Consider the following 24,861-nt stretch of genomic DNA (forward strand, 5'->3'; position numbering starts at 1 on the left):
CCCTCAGGACACGATTAACTTACCATACTTCTTTGCACCCATTACCACCCGTCCTGACCCGACAAGTTATAACAAGCGAGATTGCGAGTAGGAAATGACCGAACCGAGCCCCCGGCCTTTCCCCCGCCCGAATGGGTGATCGGGGACTGAGCAAGATGAGTTAATTACCGAGTGATAATCAGTGCATCAAAACACCTCTAGTGTTGCCCCCCCCACACTTCACTATCTTTAAAAGCATGATACAATACGATTATAGTTGACAGAAGAGGCGTGTTGAATCAGACGTTGTGCCAAAGTTTAGAGGACCTAGACAATTCTCATGGTTAAGTTATAGGTTCACGAATTCGCTTCACATAAGGATAGAAGGCATGAAGAGAGATTAGAAAGTATTTTTATTGCTAGCTATTAGCTATAGAAAAAAGGTTTAATTAGCTTGCGGGCTACGGCTGTGTACATTTTTAGTATCGTCGGTAAGGTTGATAGCGTATCAACTTGCTCTCGGTATCGAAGGATCCGGACTTATGTTTTGCGTGGTCTCTTTTTTTTCCTCTTTGTTCTCCTCTTTTTTCTAAGCCAATTTCTTCCTCTAATTTGATACAAAGTGGCAATTTTAATTTTCTTTTACGGTAGAGCTTCAGTAGGGCTGGGTTGTAATAAAACAGGCGCGGGGGGGGGTCAGATATGGTAATAACGATACTACTTCTATTGACCTCTCTCCCCAAGAGCCTGGAGATAGGCCAGGAGGTGGCCTCTAGGCTGAAGCATCTCCTCGTCCGGGGGGGGGGAGCTAATTATGTTAAGCAGTTTCCAAACAGAGTAGAACACAATCTCCCTATTCTGAAAATCAAACACGTCAACGTCGGGCTGGAGGACCCTGACGCTGAAGATAGGCTTACGGTTTGCGGCTCCGGGGAAATCGGGAATGTTGTGAGCGAGGAGATCGATCTTGCAGTCGTCCCAGGATGCGTCGTCGAAGATGCGGTGAAATCCAGTGCTTCCAATCGGCAATTGTTGATCATCAGCCACGATCTCGGTTTCGACGAAAAAGCGGTTCTCTATTACCATGGGTTTTCCAATATACTGGGGTTGTTTGGAAAGAATCCACTTCCACACGGCGTGGAAGGTGAAAACTTTCCTCAACTCGATTTGTGCTATGGCGACGGTGGTGGGCCCGCTGCCTGAGACTAGGTAAACGGCGGGTTGAGGTCTGTTGGTCATTTTGTCGTAAGGGTAAATTTTGGTTAGGGGGTATGTAAGGTGTAATTGTGATGAAGGATGGGGCGAGAAGGGGAAAAAATTGAAGTTAGGGAAGTTGGCTTCAGGTTTGCTCTTTACCGGAGCTAGACCCTGATAAGGAAATTGACAAACTTACCCTGCTTTAAGTGACTTTTAGCTTTAAGGTTAAAGTTATATATAGGTCTTGGATACCGGTAGGGCAACAGTCACAATGAGGCTGACAGTAATTTAGCTATGAGACCATACCTTGGCAATTTTAACCCGCAGAGCCGCTGTCACTCACCATCACAGGAGGGTTATCCCAGGCGAATTTGGCAATCCTAGGGCCCGTTTGCAAGGAAGAATTGTCTTGATTATATTATACACTCGATATCTAGAGCTTCTATTATCCCGTTATAGTGCTTTGCATCATCCACCCATCATGTCTACTACTCTCGCCTCAACCGTTAATCACGCACGTCGCACTACTAGTTCTCCTATACGTACCTCTTCTTGGCTAACCAAAACAGATTCTTCTGGCCCCTTCAGAAACCGATTACCTCGACCAATTAATCAGCACCATAAAAGATGCCTGCTCTGCTGGTCGCGAAGATCTTCTTATGGACGAACTCGACCGGTTCTCCAGCGACCGTGAATCCGAGATCGAGCGCTTGTGCAATAACAATCACCAAGACTTCGTCTCGTCCGTGAACCAGCTCCTCAACGTGCGGAAAGGGACCGTGGACCTAACAGAGGAGATTTTAAAGCTCAACCAATCGATACAGAAGTCAACGGATAAGCTAGTGGAGCAGAAGAAGGCACTCGTGGACTCACGAGACGTCCGACAAAATATTGACGAAGCGACGCAAGCTCTAAGACTATGCTTGGAGGTGTTGGGATTGGCAAACCGGGTGGGTGACCTATTGAAGCAGAAGAAGCATTATGCTGCTCTGAGGACTCTGGATGAACTGCAGAATGTTCACCTTAAGGAGGTGATGCAGTATGATGTTGCGGATATGATACAGAAGTCGGTTCCTGCGATGCAAGGGATGGTGAAAGAGGCGGTTATGACGGACTTGAATAGTTGGCTCTATAGGATTCGTGAAAGCTCTGTGCTTTTGGGGCAGGTTGCCTTTGATCAAACGGAGCTACGACGGCGAAGGCAGAAGGAAAGGATTGAAAAGTCGCCATATCTACGTGAGCCCTCAATCTAATTTATTATCCTGGTAACCGTGTCCTAATTGTCGCACAAAAGGCTCCTTCAAACTCAATTCTGCGATCGAGCTAGTTTTAGATGAGCGAGAAGAATTTGATGTCCTTGACAACGAAAATGTTAACATCAATTTTACACCATTGTTTGAGTGTTTGCACATCCATGAAGCTCTGGGGGAACGGGATGAGTTTAGAGTCACCTACGCCAACGTCAGGAGACAGCAAAAGGAGCTGCTACTGTCCGGGTCATTGACCCTATCAAATGAAGATATATCCAGCCTTAATAAATTGCTAGAGGATATCTGCGGTTTTGCTATAATTGAACGAGCTACCATGAAGAAAACTATGAGCTTTCGTTCGGCAGTCGATGTTAGTGCGCACTTCAAGCCCCCCAACACTCCTCTAACCGCTGCTCATTTCTGGGGGTTGTAGGTCGATGAGCTCTGGGATTCAATGTGCAAGAAGGCGATCAGTATTATTACCCCCGCATTGGATAACATTACACAAGCCGACGCTCTATTGAGAATCAAGAATGTTCTTGCCCTCTTTATCCAGACAATGGATGTAAGTAAAACCGCATCCTGCGCTTGTGGGGCCGCTGGTATTAACCTCACCACCAGAGTTGGGATTACTCCGTAGAGGCTTTGGATGGCTTTTTATTAGTTCTCTTCGCGAAGTATTCTCAGCGGCTCAAGACAGAGTTCAGCGCTGATTTCAAAGAGGTAAGTGGTGACAGCCACAAGCCCCTACACCAAACGCTTACGCTCTATTAGATCGTTACGAGCGATGATTACATGCCCATGCCGATTAACTCCCTTCAAGAATATGATAATGTCGTTAACGTCAGCTGGTATAAGCCGGACAAAGAACGTGACCAGTTAGAGTGCGTACACCCCACAGACCAATAGGCTGATTCATGACTAACTCCTAGATGTTTTCAGGTTTCCAATCGTGCTTCCATTCTCTCAGATGTATCCACTATGTTGTATCGATATCCGAAACTTCCTAAACAAATATTACTTCTTCTCCGACGAATATTTCACCCATCAAAGCGCCATCGACGAAGAACTTAAATCAGTTAGTCCCTCTCCCACATCACCCACGCCCCCCATCTGCTAACAGCCACAGTCCCTCGATGAGCTCCTCTGCGGTCAAGTCTGCACCTCCTTAGTCGAACGCTTAACATCCAAATACCTAGGGCAAATCGTCCAAATCCTAATCAACCTTGAGCAATTCGAATACGCCTGCCATGAGTTAGAGATTCTCCTAGCAGAGGCACGCCAGTCCAACCACGGCGGCAGCACCTCGCTAAAAGCCACTGAGCGCTTCCGCTCCGAAAAGAAGACTGCCGAAAAGCGCATCTTCGAACTAGTCAATAGCAAAATCGACGACCTCGTAGAGACAGCAGAGTACGACTGGATGGCAACCAAGAAACTCGAAGAGCCCAGTGAATACCTCCAGCAAATGACCTTGTGGATGCGCAACATCATGAGTTCCACGCTCTTGGGATTGCCAAAAGATATCAAGGGTTTTATCTACTTTGACGCGCTGAGTCACATCGCTACGTCGATACTAGCCTTGCCGATGTCAGACTCTGTCAAAAAGATTAACAAGAACGCCGTTGCGGCGCTGGATATGGACATTCGGTACTTGATGGAGTTTGTGGATAGTCTCAACGAACCGCTGCTACCGACCATATTTGAAGAGCTGAGGCAGACGATCGACTTGCTGCAGTCTGACAATGCGGAGGAGTTTTACAGTATCGATACCAGGATGAGGCGGTATGCTAGCGTTAATCCGATCAATGGACCGGTGCTACTGGAGAAGTACGTATTCCTGTGCTCTGCGATTTCCATGACTATTATTGACTGTTTGTTCGTTCATCTCTTTACAGATTGGTTAGCGGAGCCGCTCCAGTTAGTAGGCTGGCAAGGTTTAGACAAGGGGGTTAAATATGTGGTGTTGACAGTCGTTTTCGCAAAAATAGATATTATGTTTGGGTACTTGTGTATTTGCTAAGAGTAACATAGTTTAATATCTCTTGATCTAGCTCTGAAAAGGCTAATAGCTAGGATTAACTAGGGATTTATACCATATTGGCTTCGGTACCCCAATCAGGGAAGGAGTGAGAAATCAACCTTCCTATGATATATTATAATGTCAAGTGACAAGGGGCGAATGACAATCGAAAGTTTTTCAGGCCTCGCCCCTAACTCCTAGCCCTCTATGATAATCCCCCACCAAGCTCCGAACACTGTGCCCAAGGGCAGCGTGTGCGTATAGACCTACCAAACGCGATACGATTTCATATAGACAGTGCTCCATCCCACATTCCCCAAAGCAGTTCCAGAAACACATTAACATGGCTCGCATTTACACGAGTTGTAACTCCCGACCCGAAAGCCGGACGCGATTCCCTGCGCCAGATTGCCATAAGTTATGAATATTGTATCACAGTACCGGCATTCCTCTGTTCTATCATACACCCATCAATGTACGGGCGCCTACCGTAGCAGCTCGCAGCCGCACTACACATCTGTAATTCGTAACCCCCCCTCCAAATCCTACTTTCCTCTATCAAGCTTACCCATTTTTCACGACCGGTTGTGATTTCTCTTCTTTTCCTAAGGATATATCCGCTCCTATATGATACAATCCACTCTATGTCTAATAAATGTATCGCAATACCGCTATCACGGACCCCTGGCGAAAGAGACTCCGGACCCGCCCACTAGCGGTATGAGTATTCGTTCGGATGGTAATATTGCGTGAAATACCTAGCCGGAGGGGTCGTTAAGACGTCAAGAGCCAATTAACCCCCGTGCAATCAATTACCGTAGCAGGAGCCCAGGAGTTCAATCCCTAGAAAATTGGGAGACTGAAGACTTGTCCTCCCTCAATCAGGCTATAAGAATGAATCAGACCTGTTACGAGGTGGTATCATTGAATCCGACTCTAGAGACCATATATGATTGATACACTGAGGGGGATGAGGTCCGCGATCGGCGGTGTGTTGGAAGAAAGACGAGAATGATTAAAAATGTTTTGTTTCTCTTCTTGATTCGTAATAGCGCTAGCATTCCCAGGATTATGATACCCCCCAGCGCAGACGGGACCGAACCGGTGTTTGAGGTGTGGCCACTTATTATACCATCAAACCAAAATCTCTCATCACTAGTCGCCGTCCTGTGATACCTCTCAGCCCCCCCCCCCACTGTACACTACCGGGCGAAATCTTCAGAGGCATATGCATCCTTGAAATGCTGATACTTCGAGCTCTTCTTCCTTGCTGTACGATACTGATATCCCCTATTGATCGTATTTTCTGCGAACACGGGTGTGAGGGATAGCAAGACGATGTCGAGATATATATATATATATATATTTTCCCTTCTTTGAGGTTATTTTTCTTCCTGACCCCTCGGGCAACTACACGCCCTCCCCTAGAGAGCAGATACTAACTAAAATAATGTTAAATGTTAGGCACATTGCGCAGACAGTAAATAATATAAGTAGGTATCATGTATAAAATAGTATGCTAAAGCTCCCAGTGAGGACTAGCGTTAAATTAAGGATTCGTGGTGCTACTTGTATTTTAGCTCCCGGCACAGTACGAGTACGACTTAAGCCGTGCTCAGCGATCATTGACAGCCCCTCTTGGGAATCGAGTATTATATTATTGGTAGTACGCGCATTAGGTACCCCAAACTTCTAGAGAGGGACTAGACATAGAAATGGTAAAACAATGACTATGCAAGAAAACACTGGGCCATGCCGATATCTCAGTTTACTGCCCAAAGATGCGAAACCCAACCAAGACTTTCAGCATCAAACGGTACAGTACCCGAACTTAATAATTCAAGTACAAATCCATAGCCAACACAGCTCTCCAACCACTCCCACAAGGTCAGCAACGCATCCCCTAGTTGCCGAAATCGAACCCAGTAATCCTAACAGCGCCCCCCCCAGACCTTCCTCCAACATACGTCCCATCCGTCCCAACCCCACTCTTCCAACCTCCTCCTAAAGCAACTGCCAAGAAGTAGAAAACCAACGAATCCGGGGTCAACACATCAGCAAATCTCGAGCCCCCCTTCTCTCCCACCGACACGAGCCTCTGCTGGGGAAGTAGTAGCCTGAAGATCAACCTGAACGCCTCCTGCATCAACCAAAGTCCCAGGGCTGATGCGAAGAGTGAGCCAATCGCGTCGCTGGTGGTTCCTCCTAAGTGATCCCGATGATATTTCTGTCGGTCGGGCAGTATAGATGCCAGTGCGAGAAGTCCTTTGAGGCAGAAGACGAGGAGGTTTTTGGAACCTTTGGTTAGTGGTAGCAGCGGTTTGGTGAGTTCTCCATTAATTTCACGTCCGCGGACGAGTATTGCGTAGAGGAGCCCATGCCAACGTGCGGCATTGTTGGAGTCGCGCACGGCGGACCCTCGTCCACCGCCGCCGCCACGAGTACTAGTACGAGTACAGGATCCCAGGTATAGGGTTAGGGGTTTTTCCAGAACTCCGTTGAAGAGAGATATGTGCGTGAAGACTCGTTGAGGAATCGGGAGTAGCAACTTTCGAACGCGGGCAAGCGTGTCCCCTCCTTCCTTCACCTCCTTAATCCTAGGCTCTTTCAACCAGGGATCACGGAGTGCCTCCATAGCTCCCGGCCGCCCCAGAGGATCCGGCGACAACAGTCTATGCGCAAATTCAAACCCATCCTCCCCATCCACAGCCTCCCTCAAGGGCTCAAGCATAAGCTCGGCTTTTCCGTAGCAGAAATGCCAAACGAAGCATTCCATCCGGAAGAGTACGCTCCCGGTCAGGGCCTCGAATATCACACATCCCAGAGACCAGATATCCACAGCGCAGGTATACTCTGATGTCTCCAGCGAGGAATCTAACACTCCCAGGATTTCCGGCGCAGAATATGAACGCGTGAATATCAGCGTGTGAAGCATGGTGTGTTCATTGATGCACTTTGATACGCCGAAGTCGCCGAGTTTTACACGGAGGGGAGAGAGGGAGACTACGAAGATGTTCTATTCCCCCCGGTTTACTTAGCTTTGTCATCTCTGTGCTTGTATGATAGGCTGGGTGAGCGAATAAGTACCTCGGGTTTTATATCTCGGTGAGCAATCCCGCTCTTATGCATGAAACTTAAACCCTCCAGAAGTTGTCTGGCCAGCAGCTTTACCGTGGGCACCGACATTCGTTCACCGAGATGCCGTCGCAGGTCCCCCTTCTCAAAGTACTCCATAGCGATATACAAACTTTCGCTATTCTCGAACCAGCCCAAGAACTGAACGAACAACGACCCACGATGCTATCTCGCTATCAGATCCAGAAACACTCTATCTAGAAGAATACCAAACAAACAAACATACCTTTGTCAAGAAACTCATGATAGCCAACTCCCTAGTAAAATCCGACCCGGGCGGGAATGTCGTCTTGTCAATAACTTTCACAGCCCGAACGCGATTCTTTGGGCCGTGCTCTAAGTGAACTACACCGAAACCTCCTCTTCCAATTACTTGCGCACGCCTCCATTCCTCTTCGTTTGTGCGAATGGAGGGTGAGAAGGTAGTGTGGCAGACACTAGCTTCACAGAAGCGTGTTTCCAGTCGGTAGTGCTCGACTAGCTCCGCTTGTGAGGATTCCTGATCCATGGGGGGGAGGGGGGGGGGGATGTTTTGTGGGGTTCGGTGGGGTGGGGTACGATCAGGCTAAGGGAGTGTATAATAATTAATTTCACCAGGAAAAAGAGGGAAGAGGGGGGACTGTTTTTTTGGTGACTCAGTGCAAACAGCACGGTACGGCTGGTTATATAGTCGCAGTCGAGTTGACTGCGCCTCAATTCTGATCATTGTATGATACGAAAAAGGCGCGAGGTATCGGGCCCTAAAAACTGCCCATGAAACAATTGAGAATCTCGAGAAAGCGCTCAAGTTGCCTTTCCCAGTAAGGTCTGTTGTGTTTTCTTGATATTTGTCTCAACTGCGAGCTGAAAGGGGGAATATCTCCACTATGACTTCCCCCATTAGTACTCGTACAAAGTGATTTTAGATGTCCTCTCAGTTGTTCCAAACCCAATTTAAGCCGAGCTCGGATAGTTCCTGGATAATACTGGTGCATGATATAAACTGAGGAGTTAATACGCTCTTGGGGCCTACTCAAGTCCAGCATTGTAGCAACTCACAGATGTTGGCAGGACCAAGTCTTTCTTTTTTTTTTCTACCCGGTTTTTTTGGTAGTGTAAATATTAAGCATCTCCCAAGGAAATCATCATCCGAATCAGCCTTGTACAGTACCACCATCTGAGACCTCCATGTCGTCATGTGGTACTATGGCAGCACAATTGTCCTACCGTAACATAGGGCTTATGAAATTATGCGTACTGCAGACACAAATTGAGATGCTGGAAGGTGTGTGCTGGTGCTGCAAGCACCCTAATAATCCAGGTACGATGCCGGTATTTCTACACAGTTCCCAAATATATACGTAAGATGTACGGGTACAAGCGCAGCATTATAATATTATCATACAATTACCGAATGTGATGTTATCACGCCCAGTCACTCGATGGAAATTCGATCTTCTTGAGTCGTTCTTTCCCGGTGAGGGGGGTCAAGTGAATAAATCTTCGTTTTGACAGATCCCGCGATACCGGTATTCCTTCCCAAGCTAGGGTTTCGCTAGAGCGGAGATAGTGATACTGGGATAATAATTGTGATACATCAAGCCGTATCAAATACCGATGTATGGTTTTCTGTAGTGATCTATATGATATCTCGCCATCATGCAAGTCCACTCGCCAAAAAGGGTGGCTCAGACGTCCAAAAGAAGCTTCATCCACCGCGCGCTCCTCCTTTCACAAGCGCCAAAACCTCCTATTGGTTCCCCAGCAACACACACGAACTCATGTGACCTGCACCAGTGCTCTTTTGATAGATAGATTGAATTGGAGTTTACACACTTCATCCGTCAGTTGTATTTCTTATGATACAAGTTGACGAAGGGAAGAGATTCTTCTAGGGTCATGTTTCTTGGCGTGCGGGTACCGCCCCTGCTGGAAGTTCAGTTGTACGAGTACACCTCACAACTTCTTACTGCCTGACCCTTGTATCAGATGTCCGAACCTCGGCACCACAACCGTAACTAGAATCCCAGGCCCCTAGAATTACGGGGTGAGCAATGCTCCCAATTATTCCTCATCCCCATCTTTCTCCTACTCCTCCTCACCACCATTTCCTATATCAGGCTCATCCGAATTACTTTCGGGTTTTTGCTGGTCAATTTATCTAATTTATCGCTATTCATCAACAATCATGGGTGCGCAACGACGAGCTTCCGACACCGCAACGATAAAGCCTCCGCGGCCGGCTGATCCTGAGAAGTCTAAAATCGAGAATAATCTTGAGATAACGACGCTGGAGGAGTTCGGCGAGGGGGTGTTTACGAATACGCGGGCTTTGTATAAGCCGGTTGGAGCAAGGGGGATTTACGGTGGCTGTGTGAGTACTTGTGTAGATTCCGGATGTCGAGAGTTAGGAGTTAGTTACTGACTTTCAGGATACAACAGGTAATTGCTCAGACATTGGCAGTAGCACAGAAGACCGTTCCACCCGGGATGGAAATCCACAGTATGCACTGCTACTTCATCCTCGCCGGGAACGCTACCATTCCCATAGTCTACCGTGTCGAGAACGTCCGCTCTGGCCGGTCATACGCCACCCGCAGCGTGTACGCTGAACAGAGGGGCCAGGCGATATTCACAACGACATGTTCCTTTACCCGTCCCATCTCAGAAGACACGGATGAGCCGAAACGCAAAGTCCAGCACTCCATAAAGTTCCCCAAGGATGTTCCCGCTCCAGAAGACTGTCCGACAGGGGCCCAGACAATAGATGAATGGCTGAGCGGGGGCAAGGTCGACACTGAAGTAGCCGAACTCTTAAGGAAACGTGAGGCGGGCGGCCCATTCGAATCCCGGAGAGCCGGAATAGTAAGCGACATCCCAGGGACCGACCCCACGCACAAAATCCAGCGACAGTGGATCCGCGCTCGCGGGAACATCTTCGATGAGGAAGCACACTTACCCGCCCTGGCATACATCTCCGACAGCTCACTCATTGGCACGGTGAGTAGAGTGAACCCCCAGGCTCGCCACGGGCAGATCGGGATGATGCTAAGTCTCGACCACACCATCTACTTCCACAACGCACGGAAGACGAGGGCGGATCGGTGGCTCCTCATGGAGTCTGATTCACCGTGGGCGGCGGACGAGAGGGCATTGGCTACGCAGAGGATTTGGGACCCGGAGGTTGGGTTGTTGGCGACCTGCTATCAGGAGGGACTTGTGAGGTTGAAGGATGGTAGAGAAGGGGAGTGTGATAATAATGTTATTAGTAAATTGTAATGCACCGTTGGGGCTGGGGGATTATTAGTATTATGTGGGGGGAGTTGCCGGGTTGGGCTTTTTCAATCATGCGTAGCTAGACTTTTTCAGTAATCCCCTAGTTATTACTGTCAACCATTTCTTGCTGTGAATGGGTGAAGCGGAACTATGGACACGGCATCGCATGGTCCCGCACAACAAAAACCTATGCATACAGCCAACCTAATCTAAAATTGTGAGTAACCTCTTCTTGAGAAGATATAACCTCTTTTTTTCCCCGATAAAATTATTAAACAGTAAACCAAAACTGGTCTATGATTTTTTTGTTTTTCCATCACATTCTAACGTCATGCGGGAAAGTCGTTCTTGGGGTTTGGAATCAGAATCGAAGTCGTTGCACGAACTTTATCCAGCAACATGATTCCAGTTGTTGATTTTGAGAGCACTAATAAAATAAGAATAAGGTAAAAAGTAAAGAGGCCTTTGAAACGTATAAATTCTTTCACAGTATTTACCAGAGGAATTATCGTTAAAGTTTTTTTGGGGGTTTTATTTTTTTGGTCAAGTCCTTGGGTTCATTCGCAAAATTCAGCACTAAGGTATGACCTACTATAAAAAACCCAATAAGAAGAGAAAATTCCCTTCCATCCCTATAAGAGAATAAGTATGATAAACGATGGGCTTATCATCCCATCGAATCCGGACCGAAATGGTAGTGAGAACAAATTATGCCCTTGAATTGGAGTCCCCCTTTGTAAGAGGAAAAAACCTCCGATCCCAACTGGGAAAAATTAGTTATCATATCTGAAGAAAACGTTTTGATCAGCTCTCCTCCCCCCCGTTGTTGTTTTTCCACAAGGCCGAATCGGCACCCTATGTTGGGTGAAGATCTCCGGGTCTTCTTCCACCCTCCTGAAGTCCTCCAGCATGTGGCATTCTTTAATGATGTGGTGGAAGGAAGGTCTGCAGTGCTGTTCCACATCGGTCACATGCTCTCCAAGAACCTTGGGTAGACGGGTCGCTTATGATAATATCAGCACTTTTCCAATACCTGTCTATCACAGTAACTCACTCGCCATCAATGATCAAATGGCATACCAGAAGCCCTAAACCCTACGACATCAAAATTTTCGCCGATCAAATAAATTCTCCACGAAACCCCCTCCTCCCCTTCCCCAACATCAACCCACCAACCCACCAACCAGCCAACAAACCCAGCCCCACACCCAATAACCCCTTACCATACTACCCGGTACGTTATCATACAATCCATCCATCTCGCAATCCCCCCATCCCCACCCCCCTTCCTTCCGCGCACAACCGCGCGGGGAGTCGATTTCATGATGATATGATACCAAACAAACACAGACCTGTTCCGAACGCAAAAAAAAAAGCTTGTGGACAAAACGTTTTGCATCACCACCTTCTGATTCCTACCTGTTCTTTCTTTCTTTCCTCCTTCTAATTTCGCTCGCTGCGAGTGCGGGGGGCTGACTTTGATGTGTTTTAGGGAAGTTTACCTGGAGGTGGGGGGGGAGGTAGGGTATGGTAGGGGGTACGGTTAATAATAATACTCTCAGGTCGATTTTTGGTGGTTCTTGTCGCTAGTAGCGGTTGCAGTAGTAATATTGGTGTGCATGTATGGGTTCAATGTATGTATGTGTCTCATTTCGCTATTGTTCCTTGCTTGCTTTGTAGATAGGCTGGCTTGGGGGGGGGACAATCCTGTGATGAGAAGAACGTTCCAAATACATGAGTATGTACCGGCTGAAAATTGTGTTGAATGAACTTGGAGACCTTCTGATGGGTTGAGCTTTTTACTTGCGTTTGAGAGGAGTGGGTTTTCGTCTGTTTCGTGGGCTGATTGTTGGTTTGGGGTGTGTAGGTGCTTGGGATAGGGTGGATAATGTTTGAATTCGGGCGTTGATTGACTTCTTGAGCTTGCTCGCAGTGGTAAGTATCATACTCAGGTATATTTAGGATTAGCGAAAGGTGTTTTAGTATCTTATTCTTAGATATCACAGTTCCTCGTACTTGGAGTGCCTTGATGATATCATACTACTAAAGTTTAACCCCAACTGTCTGTGGTTTCTTCTCTCTCAACCTTATGTCAAAAGTGAATATCTAGAGCCCAAGAATTTGATTCATGTGCATGCACCTACGTAGATTCTCTAGTGATATTTTATCTAGCTCGATTCCAAATTCGCCAGAAACCAGTATCTGTACATCTACCCCCCCACTATCATAATATTATGATACACTACCCACACCCGCCACTTTCCTCAACCTCCTCCTTGGGCCCCTTCCCTTTCCTATAAACCCTCTGATCCGCCGGATCAAATCCCCCATTCCCCCAATTGGCCCACTCCGGAGTAGCCTCTCCAATATAATCCTCTGGGCCAAACTCCCTCCCACTCTCAAGCAGCTCAAAGAACTTGGCGTAGTCAATTAGTGTGTGCCATTTCCCGTTGATAAAGAAGCGGTTTGAGGCGATCAGGGCGCAACAGCTGCAAACATCAGTAACCACTGCACCAGCACATTATAGGGCAGGGGGAAGGGGGAACGAACCTGTGAGAATGCTCGGCGGCGATACCATACCCCAGCCCACGCCTGGCAAGTTCTGCGTTAAGCGCTTCGACGAAAGTTACGACTTCCTCGTAAAAGGGTACGTTCTTCATAGTTAGGCCTGCTTCTCCAGCTGTCGATGTTCCACAGTACGTCACTCCTTTGACTTCGACAAAGCAGGGGAGTCCCTTTTCCACTAAGTCTGCATAGCCTTGCACTTCGTCTTCGATGTTGAAGCCCTTTACTAGGGTTAGTCTGAAGACCGTCCTATGTTGGTTGCGCTTCTCACGGAGGATGTCGAGACACTGTTGAAACCGCTCCCAGAAGTCACGGTGGAGCGGACGGTCGATTTTCTTTAGACTATCTTTGTTGGAAGCGTCTATCGAGACATAAAGCTGGGTTGTGTGGCCAAGTGCTGCAAGCTGGGCCGGGTGCTGGGCATTGCACACGAGGAAGGATGATATTTTACTGGAGTGGAGGAGGTGGAGGAATTCATTGATCTAAAAGAAAAAAAACACATCTTTAGTACGAGACTTCCGTGGAGAGTTATGGAATGGAAACCGACATATGGGTAGAAGATAGGCTCGCCGACTAGACTCAATGCACAATGCCTGATTTTGAAGGCCTCGCTGAACCTATCTGCCCGGACCCCCGGAACTCCTTTCATCATTTTGATTTTGCGGTAATGGCCCTCAACGACACCCTTGAAAATCTCCTCTGGTGGATCTACTTTCCATCTCCAGGTAGTCCCAACAGGATTCGTCCCGTGTCGCCAGCAGAATACACATTTGTTTGAACATGATAAGGATGGTGTAGTTTCCATGCAAAGATGTGACTTGATTCCATAGAAAGAAAATTTATAACAACTTCCTCGTCCTCTCAGGGCCGATTTAGTCCATCGACAGATCTTCACCCCCGAGTGGGAACCAACAATGGTGTAGCCTTGTTTGGTCAATGCTTCATATGTAACACTCCCGTTTGGTACCATCTCTTTACGGTCCGCGTTCTGCCCTTCTCCGGCCTCCAAAGCCTTCCTTCCTGTTGGTGTGGTAAAATCCACGGGTAGGACGGCCTTTTTCTTTACTACACCGCCACTTTTAGCAACAGTCGGGTTTCCTTGGATTAAATTTCCGAGATCTTCAACATCGACCATATCATCTGCAGGGTCGGTAATCTCGAAATCGGAATCTTCGTCTCCAGACTCAATTGCCGTTCGCCAATCAGCGGAATCACCCAGAGCCCCAGTCGCAGCATATTCTCGCATAGCATCTTCTAGGTGGACTCTCCATTCGTCCAAACTTTTCTCCGCACTATTAAGTCCCACAGCCGGGTTTACATCTCCCATGCCAACAGGGAACATTCTCCTTGTTCCTCCATTTCCTCCTGTCAATTTCCCCATCCATTTATCCACTTCAACTGCATCTTTGCAGAACTTGCCTTCCTCCGCTGGCCATTCTGACGAGTCGCCGAAGCCAAACACCGAGAACCCAGCAAGCGAACGAAGAGGGGCGGTGTCAATGCGGAAGTCGTGGTGGGTCTCCTGTAAGTGTGCCAGGAAGGGACGGATGGGAGCCTCTGTTTCGTATGTAGGCAATAACAAAAGGTAAACATATTTCACTCTCTTCCCTATCTCGCTCGGTGGCGCAACAAAGAAGTCGTCCAACCCCACCTCTTCGAGGTTGTATATGACCGGTGGTAAAAAGCTCCTCCGAAGAGGGACCGAGCCAAGTGAATTGGCTGGTGTGGGAATTGAAAGGGTTGGATAAATGCTCTCACCCTTAACACTAAACAGTCGGGTTCTCAGCTCCTCTGCACACCGTTGAGTCGACCCAGTAAGTGTGGAATAAAAAATCAGAGTCTGAATGTCGAATTCTCCTTCCTCGACTTCCAACGCTACCTTCCCTCCATTCTTTGGCTTCAAGCCCTTCTTCTTCCCAACCACCCTCCTTGGATTAGGGTGTGTCTTAGCCACCGGCTCGGACCCAGCTCTCACAGGAACCTCGACCCATGTTGTTGGCTTTAATGCCGTTAAACCCTTGCTTTCACGTTGCTCGAAGTTTCGAATGTACGATCGAAGCTTTATAACCAAGACTCCAGCCACTCCAAGGAAGAACAACGGATAACGGAATGAATGCCAAAACCCCAGCAACTCTGCAATTCGTTAGTGGGGTGGACATGAACAGGAGAAATGCAAGCACTTGCGGGCTGTGTGGGTTTGGCTTTCAGCCATGCCGGTAGCTAATTAAGAGGCTCAGTGCTGAAAATGAGTGAACGAGTCTACGGATTGGAGGGGGAAAGATGCCAGGGTTTACCCGTAGATGGCAGGACACGTGCTTAGTGGGAGGGGGATTGGTCAGCGGTGGTGGGTGCAACCAGTTTCCCTGTGAGGTTCGGACGAACTTTGGTGGGGCGCAAGCATTAAAAGCCACCTGGAGCCCCGTATCGCGAGGGAATCCCTTCAGCGCAAGGCTTGTCAACACGAGATTAAATTATCTTCTCGTACTCGAGTAGACTACTTGCGCTCAGTAGGGTGCCAGGCAGAATATGGTAGCGAGTACAGTGGTCCAGATGAGTCAGCATTCTTCATTCTTAATTCATTGCGATACTCGAGTACCGGCACCAGTGTGATACTCTATCTCCTCCTAGGGAGGCAGTGGTTCTCGCTGCCCAATCGAGTACTGTATTATATCATATTGGTACCCCGTAGCCCACATGTAGAGCTCAGCTCCAACTACCGGTATTAGGTCAGGATACCCTCTAACTTTAGAGCTGGCATGCAATTACCAGTATTGAGCCTCAAAGATCATGAGATCCCCGCCCTTGTCGTAAGAAGCCAGACCAAACCTCAGCCTCACCTGTGGACGCATCGTAGTTCGAAATTCGCAGTGCGAACTCAAGATAAGATAATAAGGACTACCATTGTTGGAGGCCTACTACAATCATTGCCGGTATTTGATAGAAGCCAATAGATTGTTGGCGACTTTCCCTCATTATCGTAGCCTAAGGTACAGTATCGTGTCTTTATTCAACGTGGTAAGTATAAGAGCGACCCAGCTTCTTAGGAACTGTTGATGTTCGGGGTCTGAATTAGACTGCCGTGCTCGGGTAAGCGACTTACCAAATCTAGGTGAATAAAACATGCACGGCGCCCATCATCCAGGCACCATTCCTGACAGTCTATTGGCAGCACACTTCAGCACTCCAAGGCAGCACGGCCACAACCACATGGACAATACCGGTACTGTACACGAGTACCGGTAGCAGATGGCTGATGGTGTCCCTCAACATGGCACGACGTCATGAGATTCGCAGTAACCTGGGAACAGAATACCGAAGCTGAGGTTCATGAAGGGACGTGGGGCATCCCCGACTTGTGTAGATCATAAACCACGGCAGTTGTCCCCATGTCACCGGGCTGCGCCATTTATAACATCGCCGAGCATCAACCTTTCGAGACTTTGGGGTACAGTGACTTACTGGAGCCCACACGATACTCCTACACCCACACCATTCCGCCCTATTATGGTACTTAAATACCCAAGATACAACCCATATCTACATGCTATCGTACCACGACTCTCCCAGTTAACTCTCCATTTAGCACGACCAATCATGACTACCCCACAAAACGCACGCCCCGAGAAACCAATATGCACCTCAGCATGTCTCATCATTGGAGACGAATTGCTTAACGGAAAGGTATCCATCCACCCTTATACGCCGATTTAGGAGGTTACTTACCGTAGGGTAGACGGTGGATACGAATAGTAACTACTTCGCGAGATTTTGCTTCGACCTTGGTGTTGAAATGAAGCGGGTGGAGGTAATCGCCGACGACGAAGGGGAAATCATGGAAGCTGTTCGACGCATGAACAAGGACTACGATTTCGTGGTCACCTCTGGGGGGATTGGCCCTACGTATGTTTCGAATCTTCTCCTCTAGGCGCATAATAATTAAGGCACATAATAGCCACGACGATATCACCTACTCATCGATCGCCAAAGCCTTTAACCTACCACTCACCCTTCACAACGAAACCTGGGCCCGAATGCGCAGGCTTTCGAAATCGAGCAAAACGAACCCACCGTTTGATTGGGAAACCCCTTCCCCGATGCTTAGCGCAAAGCAGCGAATGGCACTCTTACCCACCGGACCAAATGTGCGGAATGTCTACATCTCCCCAGACCTATGGGTCCCGATCTGCATTGTAGACAACGTCCACATTCTCCCCGGCATCCCGCGCATTTTTGAGCAGCTCCTTGAAGGGCTACGCCCACTCTTAAAATTTAATGTCGATAACCACAACAAGCAAACCCGTGTCCTTATTTCTACTCCAATGAAGGAAAGCGAGATTGCCGGCTTTTTAACAGAATTGCAGGAGAAGGTCAAGGAGCGGAGGATCAAAGTCGGGAGTTATCCACGTTGGGGGAAAAAAAGGAACACGGTAACCCTTACCGGTCCTGATAAAGAGTACATCGAGGGCCTTGTGGATGAAGTTGAGAAGGGTGTGGGGGGGTTAAGAGTTTCGGTTGAAGACGATGAGCAGGGGGAACCGGAGGAGACAGAGGAGGTGGGGACAACTCCTAGGGATGAGGTCAAGACTTAAAGAGAATGTATTCTGGGCTGTCCCATCATCTGATTTGCTTTTTGCTTCACGTTTTATACGCAAGTTAGGGGCCGATTATCATGTATTGTCACTCGGTTTGAACAGTCCGTCGCCAGTTTCCCCTTCATGCAGTTTAGAGCTTGGTACGCGCGGCATACCGGTATTTCGGCCTAGGAGTCCACTGTTTCTTATCATTTGCCAGCTCTATATAAATACGTCTCATACCCCCCTTCCGACATCTCTTTCTACTTGTACAACTATCTCAGTTCCCCGCAATTCACATTCACATTCACACTCATTCATTTGCAGCCATCACTCAGAACATTTTCACTTTAGATCATTACCACCTCTTACCCCTTATGCGAAAGGAAACATCAATATTTTTGCTATTCCACATCCCATGGGCAAGCTCCTGGCCCTGTATGATCCGGTAAACTCCGACAATTAACCTCTGTCCCTCGCCGTCCAGGCCAAAGACAACCGCTCTGAAACATCACTTCCCTGGACGGACTCCTGAAAGCCGTCCGGTCCAGTCCGAGGCTCTTGGCAGTTCCTAGGCTGTCGGAAACACTTCGCGAAGTATCAAAACATGCTACGGTATGATTCATCTCAGCCACGTTATTGCGCCTTGATACTGAGGACCAAGAAAGGCTCTACTCCCCAAAGGCCGAGCCCTTGAAGAGGGTTTGCAGGATCAAATTATTCTGTTTATACCGTATGTACTCTTGTGATTTGCTATCCCCATTAGGTCGCTAACCTTGGGATTTAGAGGCAACAGTTCATAAAAAGTATTGGTGCTTTCCTGACGCAGTATACTAGTAGCCTGAGTTAATCAGCTGTTCGCAAATTTTAACCCATTCCAAGTACCTGCACATATACTGAGGGGTTTTAGGTCAGAGTGAAGTGTTCCATATAGCTAAGGCAGGAACTCCTCTAAGTCTAAATACCGCCATCTCCTTTATATCACCATTATTTTAAACATTCAATTCTTGCCTTGAAATCGTTTCCTCAAGTTGATATTACATATAGTAATTTCCGTTCCCGTTTTGGATGGTTTAGCACCAGCCTGGTGAGTTTCAACTAATCTTGATAAGAGTTGTTCATGTGTACTAACTGAGCAAAATAGTATAAATACAAAAATACTAATCTAGACGTGATAGTACTAGTATCTAACTGAGCCTGGACTCGGTTGTACGAGTAGAAGGGTAATAGAAATGAAGAAGGTTAAACAAAATTTCTCCACTCTCACTTTTGCCACCGGTTTTACTAACTCTTTGTTAGAGCTCTAAGATATTCAAGCTGTAACTTGCACATCTCACTAAAAATATGGAAAGGTTGTTTTGATATGTAGGGAGTGAGATCAAAACCCTCTGTGAAGATAATATAGAAAGATGTTCAGAGGGATCTGCTTTTTATTATTTCTATTATTTTTACTTTTTGTCGGAGCACGGGGATGTGTGAAATGGGACAACCTTTTCAATATGATACAAGTGCCGGCGTGGTACTTGTACCATAAAAACTCTTGTGATTTGCTAGCTCCACCGTATCGTAAATATTCCTGTAAATGGCAATATCAAACCAAGATAAATTCAGCCCGCCAGGTTAGCACAATTGCAAAAGCCAGTTAACGAGATTCAATAACAGCCAAATGGCTCGGACCATACCGTGTCAGGAAGGCACTAATCCCTCTTAAGAATCTTTATCACTGAATCCAGATATTAGCAACCTATCAGAAGAAAGTGAATCGAAAGAGTTTTCGTGGTATCATATATTCTAGAGTAAAAAAGCTCCGTAACAAAACACCCCGTTTTCAGATATCCTTATTTTTAACAATATTTAGCGCTTTCTCATGACCAGTACCTTAGTATCATGGCACAGACGTCGTCGTGAAGCCAGGCCGGTGTGAAGTCAAGCTGAGGTGAATTCTGCCAGCGCAGGTACTGTACATAGTGGCAGCGCATGCATGCATGCATCTTCTGGAGAAGCCTGTTGCTAGGTAAGGTCATTGTCTGCTTTTCCATACCGTACTGTTTTTTGGGAATTGATATTTTTTTAAAAAAATTTCTACCGCCGAATTTCACATCAAACTTGGAAAGTACCGGTACAAGTAGTGTGGTTTAGTTAATTAAATCTTCACGCACTTGTTGTGGAGGTCTCTAGAGGGGTATATATGCCATTGTGTCGATGTGACTTGATCTGGTGGTGTATGTTAACTTACAAGTACCCATCACAGCTATGATATTTCCCCAAGCGGGCAAGGGTATCATAGTCCATCCTCCCAACATATGAGAACGTGAGAAGTTCGCAGGTTACCAGAGCCCCCACTGTGAATCTCGTATAGTGCGCTCGAGTATCGTACCTTACGTACTTCTCCCGCACCGGGAGTTGCTATATTGGGCCGTGCACAACCGTCCTCAATTCACCGCCCCCCCCCCCCGGATACACATCGTGCACTGCGGTATTGGTACAGAACAGTACATCACAGCAGTTTATCCCGCCTGCTTCCAAGTTCGATCTGGATTCAATACCTTACTGTATTATCGATACCATAGCCGTCTATGGATGCGGTGCTGTATGGGTGGCACAGCGACAGCACTTCTTGCCATTGCTTATGATATATATATCGATAGTCTGAACCCGAATGATACCGATAGTACGGTACAAGTACAGTGCAGTACCGTGCGCTTATGAGTCAGGGTTAGTGGTCGTAGGTGCACTTCAAGGGTAGTGCTGACACCGTTGGGCCGACTTTGTCTGCGGGTCGTTTTGGGGATGCTTGTACGAGAACGGTACTTCCTGGTATCATACCGTAAAGGAAGGTTTTTTTGGTTGGGCTGGACGCATTCGTGAGTACCGGCACTGTACGAGTACTTATAACCGACAGGGGCATCACACACTGAGGTGGTTTAGAGGAAGCCTACTACGGGCTTATATCCTCCTTGGGCTTGTTTAGCTTTCGTTCGACCATCGCCTGGCTGTGTTGGTTGGGCACCAAGACTCTCTCTTACCATGTAATTTAGAAAGTAGGGGCAGTACGGTGGAATCGTACTTGAGGGTACAAATAGTCTACACCCGTACTCGAGAGAGTGTGATAGCCCAGTACAGTACCAGTACTGTACCTAACGTCAGGCTATTACCTTTACTCGAGCGCATTAGATTTCAAGTACTATCACACCGAGGAAGCAGAAAACCAGAATCCAAACCAACTCAATACTTCCGTACAAATCAAAGGCAGAACAGGGGTAAGACAAATTCTAGATTATACAAGATTGCAAAATCTCTTTTTTTCTTCTATTTTATGTATCGTAACTCACAGAAAGACGTCGCTTAGAGAAGAGGTGAAGTGAGCTATCGGTGCGCGGACCATTCACACCGGACTGGTACGCAAGTAAAAAAGAAAAACAGCCCGCCCGGCCCAACTACCCCGACCTTCCCATTCCCCCGACCCACCCTAAATCCCTATGCCTCTAGTCACCTTATGGTAAAGGAAGAGAGAACGAAGGGATTAAAAAGAAGAAAAGTATCATAAACGCCAGAAGGGAAAAAAGAAGAAAACCTGAACTGCACACGCTCTCTCTCTTCCCCCTACTCGAGATATTTCAGGGCAGTATTTTCTCATTTGTTTCACCATGGAAGGAGAAAAGAAAATTGTAACTTTTGTTTAGTTGATATGCTTTTTTTTTCTTCTTTCTTTTTTTAGACAGCATCGATATCGATATCGCCGGCTTCGACGTCAAACTCAAAGTTGCACTCATCGGCTCCTTCGTGGCCTGTTTGATATATTAATACCAATATTGGTTTCAAGAGTGAGATTGTGGCAGTGAAGGGTAATAGGTAACTGACCATAGGTATCTGTCTCGTTGATCTTTGCATTCTCTGGAAGCTCGCCATAGGCTTTAAGAGAGCGGGCTTCGTCTGCGGTGTACTTGAGAATGACGTCGCCCTTCTCGTCCTGGTAGTCACGGAGAGAGAGAAGGATGATGTCTCCTTGGTTAATCCAGACCTTTGTTTACTGTGTTAGCTCATGGCCCGACGCACCTGATATAAAGAGGTGTGTTTAAGAGGGGCAAGAATATATACCTTTTTGCGCATCTTCCCGCGAATGTGCGCTAAACGCTTCTCGCCATCAAAGCACAAGGCTTCTAAACGACCATTACCCAACATCTTGACGACCTGTGCGTATTCTATGAGGCATCAGCTCAAGCTTTGATTATGATCGTTTTGTCCCCATGGGAGCAGAGAGCCAAAGCTTTGAAAGCATACCTTGACCATCTTCTTTGAAGGTCAGCTCGCGTTTTTCGTTGTCGTTTTCGTTCTTTCCTCTACGCCTATTTTTTCCTCCCTATTTGTCACGGCGTAGTTAGCCACCTGCTGCGTAATGTACAATATTTGTGGTATTTTTTTTAGCTGAATGGTAGCGCCAGCAGCAGGAGAAGAAAAAAGGAGAAGAAAACATACCTTTCCTTTATTCTTAGGCATATTGGTGCTTTAGTTGAGAATCGCTTGTCGTGTGGTAAGTCGAAGTGTTTGAATAGCGTTGGCTTTTGCCGTCGATGTGTGCTAGGAGAAGTTTTTAGTGGACTGCGAAGGAGGAGGCAAGAGTGAGATGAGCTGGACGTTACGACCGGGTAATTAGCCTAACTTTCGGCATTAAATCTCTCATTGTAGTTACCCGGCATAGAAATTAACCCCTTCCCCGCAATTGTTTAACTTATCAACCAGAACCCCTCATCCAGTTGAGCCAGTTATTGGAAAACAACCAAAAAAAACCTAGTCGGCCGCTACCTACAAATTCCGAACTTTCAATAATTTTTATGAACCATGGCCACAGAGCTAGCGACTCGAGTCTTACACTCCCTCAACGACTTGTCAGCGTTACCTCTTGCCTCCAGCGAGGCCTTTCCAGATGTTGAGCCTACGGTGCTGAAGGGAGCTCTGGACTCACTCCGAAGCAGGGAGATGCTCGTCTATGAGACAATCGACCGCGAAGAGCCGGTCTTGACAGAGGAGGCTGAGGAAATTGTAAGGGATGGAAGCCATGAGGCGAAAGTCTACGAAGCGGTTTGCGCTGCTATGGACGGTATCAAAATCAGTGAACTGCCCGTAGGAAGCCCCTGTTTTAGTCTAATGTTTGCTTTGGCTTCTAATTCGGGTAGAGAATCGTTGGTGGGACTACCGCGAAGGTTGGTCAGGGGAAAGCTTTCAAGGAGGGATGGATCATGAAGGATGGTGATAGGTTGCTTAAAAAGGTATGAACTCTCGCCGGGGAGCTAATAGTGTTTTTCAATATCTGAGACAATGGCTGAGATGCTGTACCCAGGCAGCTTCGATTCAAGACACTACTCGAGATCAATTGGAATTAATCAAAGCCAAGCAAACTATGCCCGAGCCGGCACTTCTAGTAGAGCTGAAAAAGAGGAAGCTCATCACTATGCAGAAGCGCATTAGTTTCAAGATAGATAAGGGACCAAAGTTTGCTCTGGAGGTTGTGAAAGAAGAGACAGATCTGACAGTGGAAATGATCGCTAGGCATGTTTTTTTCCTTCTTCCCTTGCCAATACGAGCCATGTTCAAATTGCTTACTTGGAGCCCCCAGTGGCGCCTGGAAGGGCAAACCCTTCAAGCCTTATAACTTTGCTGCCTTGGGCGCACATACTCCCAGTGGAGCTTTGCACCCACGTAAGCCCCCGCCTACTTCCATTATCTCCTTGTCCAACAGCTATAGCTTGCATACTCACACTTCGGCCCTGTAGTAAACAAGGTTCGCAGCGAGTTCAGGAATATCTTCTTTGAGATGGGTTTCACAGAAATGCCAACCAATCGGTAAGCCCCCAATCAGTCACTAGCCCATGAATAGCGAACTGACAACACTATCAGTTTTGTCGAGACAGGTTTCTGGAATTTCGATACCCTCTTCGTGCCCCAACAGCATCCCGCCCGCGACCTGCAAGATACCTTCTACATCTCAGATCCTGCTGTCGCCGATAAACCCAGAGATGACGAAACAGGAGAGTTCCTTGCCGAATACTGGGAGAATGTACGAGAGGTCCATCAAGAAGGCAAATTTGGTTCCCTCGGATATCGCTACCCATGGAAAGAGGAGGAGTCTCTTCGTCTAGTTCTTCGTACACACACCACTGCAATCTCGGCAAACATGCTTCATAAGCTCGCCAAAAACCCACGACCTGCAAGATATTTCTCCATCGACCGCGTCTTCAGAAACGAGACTGTTGATGCAACTCATCTCGCCGAATTCCATCAGGTTGAAGGTGTGATTGCAGACTACAACCTTACACTTGGAGATCTTATTGGCTTCATGCAAGAGTTCTTCCAGAAGATGGGTGTACATCGGCTGCGTTTCAAGCCGGCATACAATCCCTATACCGAACCGTCAATGGAAATCTTCGGTTATCATGAGGGTCTCGGAAAGTGGGTTGAGATTGGCAACTCTGGCATGTTCCGGCCGGAAATGTTGGAATCTATGGGATTACCTAAAGATATGCGAGTCCACGGATGGGGATTGAGCTTGGAACGCCCTACCATGATCAGATATAAGGTCAATAATATCAGAGAGTTGGTGGGCCACAAGGTTGACCTAGGTTTTGTGGAGGGCAATGCAGCAGTTAGGCTGGATAGAGATTAGCTCGAATCTATAAAATAGACGAACGGGCACTAAAATAAAGCGGTTTTTTATTATCCCCCCGCTTTCATTCCTTTTTCCTGTGAGACACGTGACTTGCCCCACAGCCCTGAAAACCACGTAAGCATAACGCCAGTACCGTATTACCGCGAAACCCAACTTGTATGCCCCTGCCATCACTTACCGGTAGTCCCCTATCATACCTGAGCCGAAATCTTGGCAAACAGAGCC

The 24,861-nt window shown here is 47.3% G+C and overlaps 8 protein-coding genes; 4 read left to right on the top strand and 4 right to left on the bottom strand.

Moving 5' to 3' along the window:
* Positions 1-702: 702 nt before the first annotated feature.
* Positions 703-1,218, bottom strand: GSTUM_00004258001 (uncharacterized protein; the record flags this gene model as incomplete). The annotated part of the gene is made up of 1 exon (XM_002835505.1): positions 703-1,218. One exon carries the CDS (start codon positions 1,216-1,218, stop codon positions 703-705), a length of 516 nt encoding a protein of 171 aa, XP_002835551.1.
* A 242-nt stretch (positions 1,219-1,460) lies between these two features.
* On the top strand, positions 1,461-4,525 carry GSTUM_00004259001 (uncharacterized protein). XM_002835506.2 has 8 exons: positions 1,461-2,412; positions 2,471-2,796; positions 2,860-2,991; positions 3,048-3,149; positions 3,201-3,310; positions 3,369-3,504; positions 3,556-4,253; positions 4,322-4,525. Exons 1-8 carry the CDS (start codon positions 1,836-1,838, stop codon positions 4,377-4,379), a joined length of 2,139 nt encoding a protein of 712 aa, XP_002835552.1. The 5' UTR covers positions 1,461-1,835; the 3' UTR covers positions 4,380-4,525.
* Positions 4,526-6,206: 1,681 nt separating this feature from the next.
* On the bottom strand, positions 6,207-8,089 carry GSTUM_00004260001 (uncharacterized protein; the record flags this gene model as incomplete). XM_002835507.2 has 3 exons in its annotated part: positions 6,207-7,462; positions 7,534-7,746; positions 7,808-8,089. The coding sequence occupies 3 exons, from the start codon at positions 8,087-8,089 to the stop codon at positions 6,350-6,352; spliced, it is 1,608 nt and encodes a 535-aa protein (XP_002835553.1). The 3' UTR covers positions 6,207-6,349.
* A 1,605-nt stretch (positions 8,090-9,694) lies between these two features.
* GSTUM_00004261001 (uncharacterized protein) lies at positions 9,695-10,953 on the top strand. XM_002835508.2 has 2 exons: positions 9,695-9,934; positions 10,003-10,953. The coding sequence occupies exons 1-2, from the start codon at positions 9,749-9,751 to the stop codon at positions 10,837-10,839; spliced, it is 1,023 nt and encodes a 340-aa protein (XP_002835554.1). The 5' UTR covers positions 9,695-9,748; the 3' UTR covers positions 10,840-10,953.
* A 2,067-nt stretch (positions 10,954-13,020) lies between these two features.
* On the bottom strand, positions 13,021-15,656 carry GSTUM_00004263001 (uncharacterized protein). XM_002835509.2 has 4 exons: positions 14,534-15,656; positions 13,949-14,404; positions 13,387-13,883; positions 13,021-13,325 (listed from the first exon to the last, which is right to left on the bottom strand). The coding sequence occupies exons 1-4, from the start codon at positions 14,780-14,782 to the stop codon at positions 13,079-13,081; spliced, it is 1,449 nt and encodes a 482-aa protein (XP_002835555.1). The 5' UTR covers positions 14,783-15,656; the 3' UTR covers positions 13,021-13,078.
* Positions 15,657-16,594: 938 nt separating this feature from the next.
* On the top strand, positions 16,595-18,126 carry GSTUM_00004264001 (uncharacterized protein). XM_002835510.2 has 3 exons: positions 16,595-17,082; positions 17,135-17,301; positions 17,354-18,126. Exons 1-3 carry the CDS (start codon positions 16,996-16,998, stop codon positions 17,988-17,990), a joined length of 891 nt encoding a protein of 296 aa, XP_002835556.1. The 5' UTR covers positions 16,595-16,995; the 3' UTR covers positions 17,991-18,126.
* A 3,128-nt stretch (positions 18,127-21,254) lies between these two features.
* On the bottom strand, positions 21,255-22,552 carry GSTUM_00004265001 (uncharacterized protein). XM_002835511.2 has 5 exons: positions 22,449-22,552; positions 22,254-22,332; positions 22,071-22,174; positions 21,834-21,993; positions 21,255-21,760 (listed from the first exon to the last, which is right to left on the bottom strand). The coding sequence occupies exons 1-5, from the start codon at positions 22,467-22,469 to the stop codon at positions 21,687-21,689; spliced, it is 438 nt and encodes a 145-aa protein (XP_002835557.1). The 5' UTR covers positions 22,470-22,552; the 3' UTR covers positions 21,255-21,686.
* Positions 22,553-22,722: 170 nt separating this feature from the next.
* GSTUM_00004266001 (uncharacterized protein) lies at positions 22,723-24,690 on the top strand. XM_002835512.2 has 7 exons: positions 22,723-23,093; positions 23,147-23,239; positions 23,311-23,502; positions 23,555-23,669; positions 23,744-23,813; positions 23,868-24,027; positions 24,091-24,690. The coding sequence occupies exons 1-7, from the start codon at positions 22,812-22,814 to the stop codon at positions 24,631-24,633; spliced, it is 1,455 nt and encodes a 484-aa protein (XP_002835558.1). The 5' UTR covers positions 22,723-22,811; the 3' UTR covers positions 24,634-24,690.
* The last annotated feature ends 171 nt before the right edge of the window (positions 24,691-24,861 follow it).

This window comes from Tuber melanosporum (genome assembly GCF_000151645.1).
Source record: "Tuber melanosporum whole genome shotgun sequence assembly, scaffold_11, strain Mel28".
In the NCBI taxonomy this organism is placed as follows: domain Eukaryota; kingdom Fungi; phylum Ascomycota; class Pezizomycetes; order Pezizales; family Tuberaceae; genus Tuber; species Tuber melanosporum.